We start from the raw sequence: 13,273 nt of genomic DNA, 5'->3' as shown, positions 1-13,273 counted from the left end.
AATAGCATGTATGCATTATGGGCTGATAATTTGTGAAACTTGACCCCGCGTCACGTTATTTACAGGTGGGCAACCACCGTTGGCATGTCCTGGAGGCAGGAGAAGACTAGAATTGTCTGCCACTAGCATATCCGATTGCGAGAATTGTACGGGTGGATATTACTGCCCGGATCCGGCTATAACTGGTATAAACAAATATGCGTTTGTCAATGTAAGAGAAGACTTGGCCATCTTGTTCTCTCTGCAGGGGAGCCTAACATTTATGGCAGACCGTGCGCCGCTGGTCTACAGTGTCCAGTCGGGTCAGTGAATCCTGCTGTGTGTACGCAAGGTTTCTATTGTGTGGAGAAAACTGCTGATCCTGTCGAATGCCCTGGTGGTAAGTGATGCACGATGTTATTTAGCTTTTGTACACAATATCTAGTTGCTATATGCAGTATATATATTGTAAACTTGACAGTGGTAACAGATAATACCTAAATAGTTCTCAAAATCCTAAATTATTGACGCTGAGTAAATTACAAATATTCACATCATTATCTGCCACTGCATTCATCAAATGTTGAAAGCTTTGGGCAGTTGACAGAATCAGAAGCACATTTTTACAAATTTCATTGATTCAAAATGAGACAAGAATTGTATTTCACCTGACTCATTGTCCTGTTCCAGGTCATTATTGTCCGGCCGGTTCAACCAACTACACAATATGCAGTTACCCATACTACTGCCCGCCTCGGTCAGCACAAGAATTGCCATGTGACAACGGCTACCAACCGTTGAACGTGACTGGATACCGAGACAGCCTGGCAAAGTCGTGCATGATCTGTCCCACCGGGACTTTTCGCAATTCGACAGAAGACCTCACCTGCCAGCCCTGCCCGGCTGGGTATTATTGTCCGGAGGGTAAGAAGTTTTTTTTTTCTGCCACCCATTAATCATATACAACGATATTTTAAAGAATTATACTGATACACGATTAATTGTGTTTTGATGAAACCTACACCGCTATTTTTGATATATTTAAATAATCCTAGATACTTTTCAATGCTCTGAGCCTGTTTTGAATATGCATTGGGAGTGGCACATAGTCAACATATTACAAGCATAATTTAATATAAAGAACCGTCTCATTTTTATTATAAATTTAAAGCTTTTCGATCTCACAATCTTCAGGAGCAATCGTCAGCAATTTTTTTTTTTAAATTCCATTATTTGCTGACAATTGCCCTGAAAAGTGTTAGCTTTAAAAGCTTTGGGTTTTGCTATGTTTACATTATCAATATATTATTGAAATGGACGTTACAATTTGGTATAAACTCTCTTCAAATAAATTGATGTGAATTATCCTGGTGAAAAAACATGCCTTCTACAATTGAGTAGTTATGTGTTAAATATTTAAGGTGTGAAGTTATTCTCTTCGTATTCTTCAATCTCAGGTACCGGAAACTACCAGGAAAACTACTGCCCAATAGGGCATTATTGTCCAGAAGGTGGTGTCAAACCTGACGGTTCTGTATCCGGTGCACCGGTCCCATGCCCCGCCGGTACCTACGGTCAACTGGCCGGCGCCCCATTTTCTGTGTGCCAAGCTTGTCCCACCAATACATTCAATCATCTTGACGGACAGAAAGCCTGTTTCCCGTGTGGTAGTTCCGCGTCATCCACTTCGGGTGCAACCGCATGCACGTGTCTAGGTAAGCTATTGTATCAATGCAGATGTATTTAACAAAGACGTCCTACTGATGTTGATATCTGTGCAGGTTTGAATCGAGCGTTTCAACAGAGTGATGGGTCTTGTGTTTGCTTGGATGGATATATATATTACACTGAGGCTGAAACTATAGACGTTGATGGTGAGTGTACTTACTTCTTTCTTCCTTTGTTAATGAGACCAAGAAGGTGAATTCTGGATAATACCTTAACCATTATGTTACATTTCCCAACTAAGGTTGATTCCAGTGTATGCCCCTGTTGGTTATGTATCGTTTTGTAGGATGTTGCTTTGTAATTATTGTAGAACATGGTCGGTTTATACTTTTGAGCAATTGTTCCAAGTGATGATAGGCTTTATCTCACCTTTTTTGGGTTGATACAATTACTTTTATGCAAGCTATTGTAGAATAGAATCAGTAATAAACTTTTCACAACTATTCCAATTGATATTATGGTGTTATGCCTCGAACTTACTTTTTTTTTGGGTGGTATTATTACTTTTACTCGAGCTTTGCGATTCCTGTACCAGTGGTACACCAGTACCAGTGTGTAGAGCGGTTAATGAAAAGAGACTTTATATATTCCAATATTGAGCTGCAAACTATGTTTTTATCATTCCTAGTAAATATATATATATATATATATCTGCATTAGCCCTTTCCAAACCAAATCAACTTCTGTCTTAAGGTAACTCGGATATGTCATGTCAGCCAAAAGTGGATGAGAGGTGCGCCACAGGTCAAGTGAGGCTGGCTACCGATCGTAGCTGCGTGCCTTCGTCGTACGACTGCTCCAATACATGTGGCAGTTTTGGCGGGACTTTGAATTCAGATCTTGGACGATGTATCTGTGATTCGACACCGGTGCCGCAAGAATACGCGTGCTCGTTTGGATGTACTACGGTAGGTTGCACGATGTATATCATCTAACCCCCAGTACAGTAATGTGGTATGATCATACGTGTAGAATCAGGATATTGTCGGTAGCTCTACCTAAACACTGGAAGGAAGGAAGTTTTGAAACTTGAGACAAAACAAAACATTCCCCAAGATTTTAACTCCTTTCTTTTCCAGTCATTGAACTGTCTATTATTATCATTATATGATATTATACCCTAAGGATATAAGATATTCCTAATTCTCTCTGCAGCCGTACAAATTTGGAGTTTTATTTACAAGATTTCCTTCTTGTATTATTATTGTACTTTATTATATTGTGCCATCAACTTATGACTTTAATCGTACCGGTATTTCAGGTGACAAGTTTCGTGGATTCAACGACCTCGAGCCTGATGATAACAATAACAACGGTATCGACTGGAAATACCGTCACGCAAGCTGTGCCAAACACTTTCGGACCGACAGGCAGATTCAGCGCGACCGCCAATACACAAAACGTCCAAATGAGTGAGACAATTTTTAATCGTTGAAGTATATGTCCAATTGTCCATCCATGAAGTGAAGATGTCATTTGAATCGCATGTCACAGTTTTTGTTATCCAATCGTTTTACAATGTGTTTCTACAAGATTAATCATCACACATTGACGCCTGGCCCCCATCCGTAATTTTTGACACAGTTACATTGAATTGAAAAAAGCTTACATTATTTGTGCTTCATTGAGGAACTAACGTCCATTGGTACTCGAGTACGGTCAAAAGCCAATTGCCCACAGAATTGTGATTTCGAATATTTGATTGCTATTTTCATCACTGTTGCTAGACGCAGTCGAAGTTATTGGCCATATTTTCTCTGCAAAACGACCTATCAATGTAAATTCTAAGCTTCATTTAAATCGGAAGTGGGAGCCAATACAATAAAACAGAAAATAACATATTTACTGGGCAATCAGTCTATTTCACAGTACTTCTTTTTAATCGTTAAGCAAAATAACGAATGTTCGGATATTTCACTATCACGCAGCGAGTTCTGGTGTCTTCGGAATACTGCAAACCAGTCAGGAAACCATAGAGAGCGCAATTAACGGAAGTCTTATTACTGAAACGAACAGCGTATATGGCGCAGCGTCCACTTCTAGGAGGAAAAGAGAGATTTATGACGACGATTTATCGGTGCAATACGTACATTTCGGACGAAAGTGGGACAGATTCACACTTATCTTGGACTCAGTTTTTTATTTTCTTGTGGTTTTAGACTCCTTCAGACTGCAGATAATGTTACTGATACGACGACCGTGCCAGTGATTCCGAATGCTCTGATTTGCTTGGAGGTTTGTTGGATACTTTTAAATTTCCTGGACACAGGGAAATTTGGCCGTGGCTTGTGTGTAATATATACTTTTATCATGCCTCTGATATAAAGTTCACTATGATGTATATAAGGTTACGTTGTATATATCTTCAGATTGGAAACTTGCTACTGTTTGGAATTGAGATCAATGACGCCAACCGCGCGTCGTCCAACTATCCTGTCTATGTCGTTAACCATCTTTACAATACAAACCCGTCGTTTGACTATGGAGCATTCAGGTAAGCGGTGTGCATTACATGTCTGATTTATCTTATGTATCCACTCGAAACTAATACACCTAATGAATTTCATGTCCAACGGGCCTAAAATGGTATTGTTATGTATTTTCCGCATTGCTGGCTGATAGGCTTTTGATGTTGTCAGGAGTATTGTTGATATTCTTTCAATGTTATGCATATCCAGAACATCTCCGCAAAAAAGCTATGTGTGAGAGCTGTAAGTAAAAGTATTGATCGTCGGTGATGTCGGTCTGCGGATATTTATGTATAAATAGGAAGAGAGAAAGGTATTTTCGACCAAATTTACGTCATTGCACATCGTGACAATGCTGTTGGGTGATCACGACTTTTCATAAGCGCCATTGTCACTAGCATGCGTAGCAATATGTTTTGGAACGATTGTGTGGCGAAAAAGTGTTGAAACTATAATTATAGTCGACAATATAACTCTCAGTGGGAAGGGGGTATAATTTTAGTGCTTGAAATATGCAATATTGTTTTTTTCTTCAATTTGTCCAAACATAGCTTGTTTAAGTTTGAAATCTCTTGCCGACAGACACTATTGGGAACGATAGTCTGGTAAAGTTCAAAAAGAACTGATCCACACTATACCATTTCCCATTATTTCATCTAACAGCACTAGAGCAAGACGCGCCAGCAAAATCAAAGTAAAATCTCTTTCTCTTACCGCATGTAAATTCAACTTATTCATTACAGGCAACTCGCGGAATACGTCACAACGTCCACCTTGACACTGCAGAATTTCGCTCACGTATTTTCCGAAGCCGGGGTCTATGTATTTGCTGACTCTCAGAACGCCGAACAGCAAATCATCGTCAACGTTCTAGGCGAGGGGCTTCTATGCGACGATTCACGGGCGGCAATATACCCTGCCACCGCCACTTCCTATTCGACCCTTAGCATCTCGAAATCGGCACCTTCAAATTTAACTCCGGACTGGGCCGTCATAATCGGTACGTAGTTTGGACATACTTCGCTTTTTGTTGAAATTTTTTTTGTGTATTTGTCCCAGCGGTTCTCGTCTATCCGTTCCTGTCATCTTCCCGGCAGATCCGCCAAACATATTACAATTTTATTGTAGATTGCAATGGATGATTGCAATGATCCATTCATCAGAAAATTTAAAACCAAATTTCAAAGTGATTCGGACATATACAGCATAAATTTGAGTGCTTTCTTATGTCATATGCTGTGCATGGTCTACTTTGCATGCATGACAATGCTGAAAGTCTTGTACCAGACTGTTTAAATGTAGTGTACATGTAAAGACCAGTAAAATATGAAAGCTAAGAAGTATTTTCACATAATTTTAGGAAATTCCACATTGCGATTTAGTTACATTTAACAATACAATCGATTATGATTAATATTTGCAAGTCTTTGCACCCTTACGAGGTGGGTGTATCATATATGATATGGCATGTCTCCGACACCGATTTCTCCATGTTAACACGCCCTAGACATCGTGTAGTACGTTCTTTGAAAAGCTTGAGACTTTTCCGATGCATTTGGAACCTTACTCAAAAATTTTGGTTTGTAAAAATAAAAAATAAATAAAAAATAAATGAAATTATGGTTATCATCTAAAATTTCCAGATATTTTCCGAGTGAGAAATATTGTCGGGAAATCTATCAGAACATCAGAAGTCGACATGTACGGTATTCTGTGTAAATTTTCACCGTTTCAAACATCAAAACGTGTTCTGGAGAGTTTTCGGAGGGGGATTTGTTAATTTTGGTCACGCTTCAGTGATTTTCAAAATCTAGGTCAAGTTCAAGTGCAAATTCAGTCGGCATATGAGTCATAAACAGGTTTACCATGCCTGCAAATGGTTGGATATAACAAAAGAAAGCATATCGCGTTATTTTATGCCATAGACCGGACTGTAGGGGCTGATTGAGTCTTGATCATGAACTTGACCTTGATGACCACGCCCATTTGTAAATTGTATATGTATTTTCCATTTTTCGATATCTGACGAACCGCGCGGTTTATAACAATGGTTGACGGCTTGTTTGAAACCAGGCAACAGTGGCTACGCACTGAAGCATCATATTCCTCTCTCTGACGCCATCCTGAGGGTCATCCTTGAAAATTGAGAGAGAGAGAGATTTTTTGAGAGTAAAAGTTTGTTTATTTAAACTTATTAAAAAACCTCAGACATGTCATGGGGTGTGGATCAAGGGTGGAATCGGTAGAGGGCTATACTCCGCCCACTTTTAAACTGGAACGGCCCAGATTCAAGTCCTGGTGGGGTCTCGGTGAGAATTTGAAAAGTGAAGGTCAATTCTGCAAAATATGGCCCCACCTCGTAAGGGTTAAATCGAATTATTGGTTTCAGCAGAACTTTTCCTTGCAGAAACTTCATCAAAACTATAAAAATGTAAATGGCTAATTTCTCAATAAATTTAAGTTCCAAATCTTTGTTTTGAGTTTCAATACTTTTGTCGTAATTACTTTCTGGGTTGATTTGGATTTTTTATTATCTACCGGGCCGCAAAATTTGTTTTGAAATTTGATTGGACTGCAAGTTGAAAAGGTTGACAACTACTCGCTTTTTAATGTGTCGATATTAAATTTAGCTTTCATGGTGCTGTGTCTGTTCCTCGTGCTGGCATTGATCATTGCCGTGCTGGTTTGGAGGCCGCGTGACGCCGGTATTTTCCCGATGAGAGCATGGAAACCAAAATATCGAAGCTTGGGACAAGCGTACATACCGCCGTACAAGTTACCAGCTGTACACGACAACGATAGAAAGTGAGGAGAAGATAAGGATGAAAATCCAAAGTCGGTAATGAGTGCGGCTTTGTGTATTTTTCAGGACTGGGCTTGCATTTGTTCGAGACCGTGGTGAGGCAGAAGGGGCTGAGGCATCTGTGCTGAAGGGTAAGTGTCATGTTCATAGAGAAAGTGGACTTCAAACTCTGCGTTGTATGTGCCCCGTGGAATATAATTTTTGTCGTCTGATTTCCACCACTTAAAATGACTTTATTAGGAAAATGCAATCACAGAGTGACAACCTCTGATTCGGCGCTCGATATTTATCATTTAAAACAGGGTTGTAACCAAGTCACAAGGTTCTGAGTCACAAGTCAATTTGACTTTTATAATTTTGACTCGAGTGAAGTCGAGGTATTTACAATTCACCAAAGGGGTCAATCTCGAGTCCAAGTCCTGGAACAGCGGGTTAAGTCTGATTCATAGCTTTGACTGTTCAATATTGAACTCAAGTCAGGTTCAATTCACTTCAGTGAAACTCTTGGGAGGCATCGAAGGCCTATAGATTCATAATATACTTATTTTCTCACTCCAAGCATGTTCATATTGTTCATACAATCAGATAAAAGACAGCCCTGATATACGAGACATGATTAAATCTTATAGAATATGTCGTGTCAAATGACTTGGTCGATTCATGCGCAATGACTCTACTACAAGTCGAGTCAATATATAATTTGACTCGAGTCGATGCGAGTCAACGAAAATATGCAACGCGAGTCATTACAACCCTGCTTCTACCCTCCTCAGGCGAAACATTACTCGAAGAATTCAACGTGAAAACTCTGTACGACAAGTTGGAAGATCAAAATCTTCACCTTTCCTCGAGACTCGCGAGGCATCAGGACGAGCTGCGCGGATTTTACGAACGTGTCAACAAACAAACGGAGGGTTTGAAGGTAAGGAGCAAATAACAAACTTGTGTGACCGCATACATCATTTCTTACCTGATTCCTATTTTGTTCGTGTATTTCGTGTGTTTGAAGGAAGATGCGTAATTCGGTCTTTTCTCTACGATATCCATTAGAAACAGGGAACAAATTATTCGAAGGATAATGTAGCCTGCACAGCTGTTGATGTCCTCGTGTGCGTTATCCAAAGCAGGCGTGCTACGGGTCACTTTTGAAACCCGCGAAAACTTTGGACGATATTCCTGTTGAAACATTTCCAAAGTTGACCAATTTTGAAAATGACCTATTCAACGTTTTGTAGGGAATTTTCCTCATTGACTTGAATTTTGAAAATTTGACGTCGCCGCAATTCATTCAGAATATGCTTCACAACTTGGACGTCTCTCGACTTGAAGCAGCAGAGAGAGACCGCAGCGCTGGCGATGGAGTGAACGTAGTCAATACGTCGATACATCTTGGCAGACCGAATAGAGATATCAAATTGGCAGGTACAAAGATTTTAGATGATGAATATTCTGAGTGTATAAAAAATAGCATAGATAATACAGTTTATTGGGAAATGGATACTGTTCAAGTGTTTCGTGTCAGATTTCTAGGTTTTTGTATCTTGCGAATCTGCGATGTCCCATTGTACCACTGTGATGTAATAAGCTGTGTGATTTACAGGGGCTACCAACCGTGAGAGAGAGCTTCTTCTGTCGGTACTCGAATTGGTGGACAGGTTAAACAAAGGCAAAGTAAGTAAACTTTTTTATCCTTACACACATATACACACGCAAGTTTATTTTTTGTTTGTACCTAGATCCATGTTTCTGATGATATGATGCAAGATGCTCGGAAAAGATGGCAAGGTCAATCCACCGGAACAGATGCGTATTCGCAAATCGCCAAAGCCTCCCACGTAAGCTTGAAGCTGCTCTTGTTACACAGGCTTAAATCACCTTATAGGTCATCATTGTAAGTGGAGGGTTTGAGCAAAACACTCTTCACAAGATTTTTGATACTTCCACGACTTTACCATACTCTATCAGTCCCATAAGTTACAGCCTGCTTCTCATTTTACACAAGCAAAACAGTGCAGACACTTTTTTATGTCCAGCTCCAGACTGGCACGGACGCTTTCAAAGCGCAAGGTCAAGCGGACTTGATGAAGAGCCAACAGCTGGAACGGTCTGACTTGGAAAAGCAGCTTCTCGAAGAAGAGAAGCTGGCGCTGGAAAACCTGGCCGCCGAACACGACCGCAGACAAAAGGACGAACTAGACAAGCTGAACAGCAAGCTGGCTTTGAAATTGGAAGGGGAACTCTCCGAAAAGGAAGTATGAGGCTCTTTGCTTCTTTGTTCTTATAGGTATCTGGTACTTTTGGAGTGGAAGTGTCATAGTTGGTTATACGACTATCGATACACAGGGTTCTTATTAATGCTAGTGGCTGACGATTACCCCTGATGAGTGTCAGCCGAAAATGTTCGTTTATTTTTAATATGAGTTGGTTACCGATAAGATAGCGTAATGGCGGAGCGCCCGGCTTCTTGATCGGTAGGTTGTGGGTTCAATCCCTGGCCTGACCAGAGACGTGATTAGCAACACTGGTATCCAGGACTTCTCCGCTTCAGGCTCTGCATTTCCGTAGCATGGAGGAGTGGTGCAAGACTTAGAAAGCCTTACAAGGCTATATCTGCACCTTCATTGTCCAAAGGCATATGCACATTTGTTTAAAGAAACTCATCACAGAAACCCACTAGCATCTATTTTGAATTCCGTAGCCACTAACTCGAACCCACTCATTAATGTTCTTTGTGACAATTTCCAGGTGAACGATATCTTGGAGGCTCACGAGCGCGACCTGGAGGCTGCCGTGGGCGCAATGGAAAACGAGAGAAAGCGACAGATGAGAGAGTTGCGCGAGCAGCTCGCGGCGAAAAGGAGAGAGAAGGAACAGAGGCTGAAAGGCGTCCACGCGCAGCAGTGCAAAAATGCAGGAATGCCCGGTAAAAACCAGTGCTGTGCGCAGTGTCCTAAACATGATTGTGTAGTAGTTTTGCAGACTTATTTGTGTAAATAGTACAATATCCCTGGTTTATTTCTGACCATTCATGATAGTTTTCTTGGTAAAAGCTGGAACACTCTCTTCGTGGTTTTGTGGAATATTACGATTACCGCTAACCAAATTCAAGTGTGAGGGTTCTTCATAGCTAATTTTCTATTTTTGCGCAGTACAAAAATCACTACTTCCCACTAGGTGAAATATTCAGGGGTTGAATACGGTAATTTGGGCTTATTTTGGGGTATACATATCTTCTAAACTAGAGTCAATCTGGCAAAAGCAACGTCATATTCGTAATCGGCAACCTTGAATACCATAGAAAACACTCCTAGATGTTCTGCCAAAATATACTATCCGGACATTTGAAAAACTTATCTTTTTTGCAACCATGAGAAAAAAATGCATCATCGGATATAGTTTAGTATTTCTTGACCGTGACTGTTTTATAGGACTTCGTGACAATGCCACATGTCGATCACTCACTCACAAAAACGAAAATGTATAGTTGTGTGCAACATGCTTTGGATGCCGAGGTACGAACGACTAGGGCTCTGAGAATCCCTCGTTGAACAGAAACTATGTTTTTCGCTCATGAAATATCTCTTAGTGTGAAGGGCGCGTATTTTCATTTCTCGTAAATATCAATTCTAACCACTTACCTCGAATCATCACAATTCAGTGTCATGTACAGGGGAGAAAGAATCCTCTAACCCCTTTCCATGCTCGACTGTACCCTCTTTCAAAGTCTGTTATTGTTCTCTCGAAAAGAGTAATATGCTTTTCTTTTATTTTAAATGCATATTGTTCCTTCACACTGTTGTTGTACACTGTCTCTCACGCCGTGAACCTTTGTAATTAACCGTCCTTCATAATAGATTATGGCCACACATTAACTCGTCAATGGCTTGCTGAATTTTGTTTGTCATGCACTTTATCCACATATTGGTACTGATTTGAATAAAATCGATCTGAAATCTACATTTTAATATATTGCAACTTACATATGTTTATGCTTATAGAGACATTAACACGAGGAAGAGTATCTGATCCGGGTTGCATTGGCATTTGTGCATTGATTTAACCCAATTAATCTATTAGAATTCAGAACATTGTCTGTTTTCACAATATCCCTCCTCTCTCCCCTTTTGTCTTACCTCTCCTTCCTTTGGTCTCGGCTGGCTAAGCTCCTGTTATAATTAGTAATCAACTCGGATTGGAATATTCGAATCATTCTGCCTATCCTTATCAGTTATCAGTAACTATACATATGTCATTTCAATCTCCTTTTATTAAGACAGCCCAACTTTCGTCGACAAGACACGCCATTGCGGGCACGTCTAAATCAACCTGTTTATTATTTGTTTCAGAATTTGATGACAAGGAAAACAAACGGAACGACCTCGACGTCACTGAAAGGGAATTGGAGGAAGCATTGGCCACGGAACGCGCAGAGAACGCCAAGGAAAATGAGAAGCTGGAGGCGGATCTCAACTCGGAAGAGAGAGGGCACGTGTCCAACGCGGCGGAGGAAGCATTGGTGATGAGAGAAACTTCTTCATACACTTATTTTGTCTTGATGTTGCTTTCTCCGTGTGCAGAGTAAACTGGTCGCTGACGGACTGCTCTCGGAAGAAGGGAAGGAAGAATTGCAGAGAGAAAAGGATGACCGGGAAGCGACTTTGAAACAGAGAATGGAAGATAAGAAACGGAAGCAGGTATTTTTCTTGGACTTTTACTTTGCTAGGTTACTATGAGCGGGAAGTCGTTGTAAACTTCTCCTTAAGTCCGGGTAGATGTGCGTTTTTCAAGTATTATAGACCTAGTTTTGCATTTTAAGTAGGAGCTCCCTACAGAGGTTGTCATAGTATAAAATAGCCAATAGAAGTAGAAGTAATATCGTAAATTTCCACTCGAGCAGTGAGTTCCAAGGATGTATTCTGTGCCTAGTTTTGCGTAAGAAACTGAAAACATTCAATTAGATGGGAAAGTAGTCTAGAAACATGACCACTTGAGTAAGTAAACACCAAAACTATTTTCTGATTTTCGAAATTAATAATGTGAAAAGTAAATAGTTTTTCCAAAAAAAAATTCCAAAGTAGAAGTGGAAATAGTCTGACTCTAAAATGCATGACTTGGGTAAATAATGCACATAGCGAAAAAAAAAAGTAGTTAGAAGCAATTCGTTACTGATCATCCCTGGCTCCTAACTAGATTTGATAGGTTCCCAGCCTCAAACTTATTTCCTGATTTCGGCAGCTGTGTGATTATTGCTCTTGCTCGTACTACGCCTCGTACGTAATCTGTTTAGATGGAGGCAATGAGGCGTAGAATGGCGGAAAGAAAACGGAAACGTGTTCGAAAACTGAAGGAGGACCACAAAAAAGAGATCGAGGAATTTGTGAGATATTTTGAGATTTTTTTATTTTCAATGAAGTTTTCAATCAGAGAAATCGCCTGTTTACATAAACAAGGGAATTGATAGAATGCGATTTTTCTTATAACCATTCCCTTTTTTCAACCAGCTTCCGTAAATTCTCATTTTATTACCTTATTTGGCTCTAACGTAAACAGAACACATGAATACTTGAGTGTAAATTAATCTGCTTGCCATTGTGTTGCTATAAATTTTGAATAATATGTCTGGAATATTTACGGCGAAGCCCGTACAAAACTGTCGAAAATTACCAACAATCGATATGTGATCGATGGAAAGAATTTTAATCATCCTTCAAGAAAACAAATGAAAAAATTCAGAAGTTTGTGTTAGCAAATGTCACCGTGTCACCTCTATGAAAATCGATGTATGGACAACTTTAATCCTGTCAATTCCTGCTAAATTGACGTCACTATGTCCTTTGCTTCTGAATGTCCGTATATCAGCGCAAACATTTCGTTCACAGCAATATTCAATGCTTCATTACAGCCTGTGTCGGAGTTTGGCAGTAATGTTTCAATCGCTGCTAGCTTACATATTGTGTCAAATTCCACGAGTAATTCGGATCAGGTATTTTTTCTGTTGCTCGAAGTTGTATTGCGGCGTATCGGTCAGGGCAGAATGTTCGATTTTATTGTTGTAGTAGTTGTCTGATGAAGATATTTTGCCCAAAACCAGGATTGTGGTCGGATGCTATTTGTTGGTGTATTTTTGAATTTCATTTTATAACAGACTCATTAAGTTCAGTTCCTTGCTTATGTTAGAAATGCACAAAACAGTACTCTCTTATTGTCAATTTATTATGTCACAAAGACAAAATATCTCCTACGTTTCAAGTTTGATTCACCGAGTTGCAGATGGTCGACCGAAAAGCTTTTAGTG

The 13,273-nt window shown here is 40.0% G+C and overlaps 1 protein-coding gene across 2 annotated transcripts in view; it reads left to right on the top strand.

The window, feature by feature from the left end:
• Positions 1-13,273, top strand: part of LOC145450119 (uncharacterized) — a 113,786-nt gene that overhangs the window by 84,448 nt on the left and 16,065 nt on the right. For both annotated transcript variants that reach the window (XM_080328603.1, XM_080328604.1), the window contains exons 112-133: positions 66-185; positions 248-379; positions 670-903; positions 1,437-1,694; positions 1,761-1,853; positions 2,401-2,615; positions 2,969-3,119; positions 3,636-3,810; positions 3,867-3,942; positions 4,077-4,201; positions 4,919-5,175; positions 6,806-6,980; positions 7,045-7,109; positions 7,752-7,900; positions 8,271-8,400; positions 8,579-8,649; positions 8,715-8,813; positions 9,012-9,230; positions 9,724-9,901; positions 11,325-11,494; positions 11,556-11,672; positions 12,266-12,355. In XM_080328603.1, the coding sequence (XP_080184729.1) occupies positions 66-185; positions 248-379; positions 670-903; positions 1,437-1,694; positions 1,761-1,853; positions 2,401-2,615; positions 2,969-3,119; positions 3,636-3,810; positions 3,867-3,942; positions 4,077-4,201; positions 4,919-5,175; positions 6,806-6,980; positions 7,045-7,109; positions 7,752-7,900; positions 8,271-8,400; positions 8,579-8,649; positions 8,715-8,813; positions 9,012-9,230; positions 9,724-9,901; positions 11,325-11,494; positions 11,556-11,672; positions 12,266-12,355 (3,299 nt within the window). The remainder of the gene's footprint in view (positions 1-65; positions 186-247; positions 380-669; positions 904-1,436; positions 1,695-1,760; positions 1,854-2,400; positions 2,616-2,968; positions 3,120-3,635; positions 3,811-3,866; positions 3,943-4,076; positions 4,202-4,918; positions 5,176-6,805; positions 6,981-7,044; positions 7,110-7,751; positions 7,901-8,270; positions 8,401-8,578; positions 8,650-8,714; positions 8,814-9,011; positions 9,231-9,723; positions 9,902-11,324; positions 11,495-11,555; positions 11,673-12,265; positions 12,356-13,273) is intronic.

Source organism: Botryllus schlosseri, chromosome 11, assembly GCF_051294905.1.
Source record: "Botryllus schlosseri isolate E-star chromosome 11, Bs_hap1, whole genome shotgun sequence".
Lineage (NCBI taxonomy): Eukaryota > Metazoa > Chordata > Ascidiacea > Stolidobranchia > Styelidae > Botryllus > Botryllus schlosseri.
Note: the sequence above shows the minus strand (reverse complement) of the source record. Positions and strands in the feature narration are given on the sequence as shown.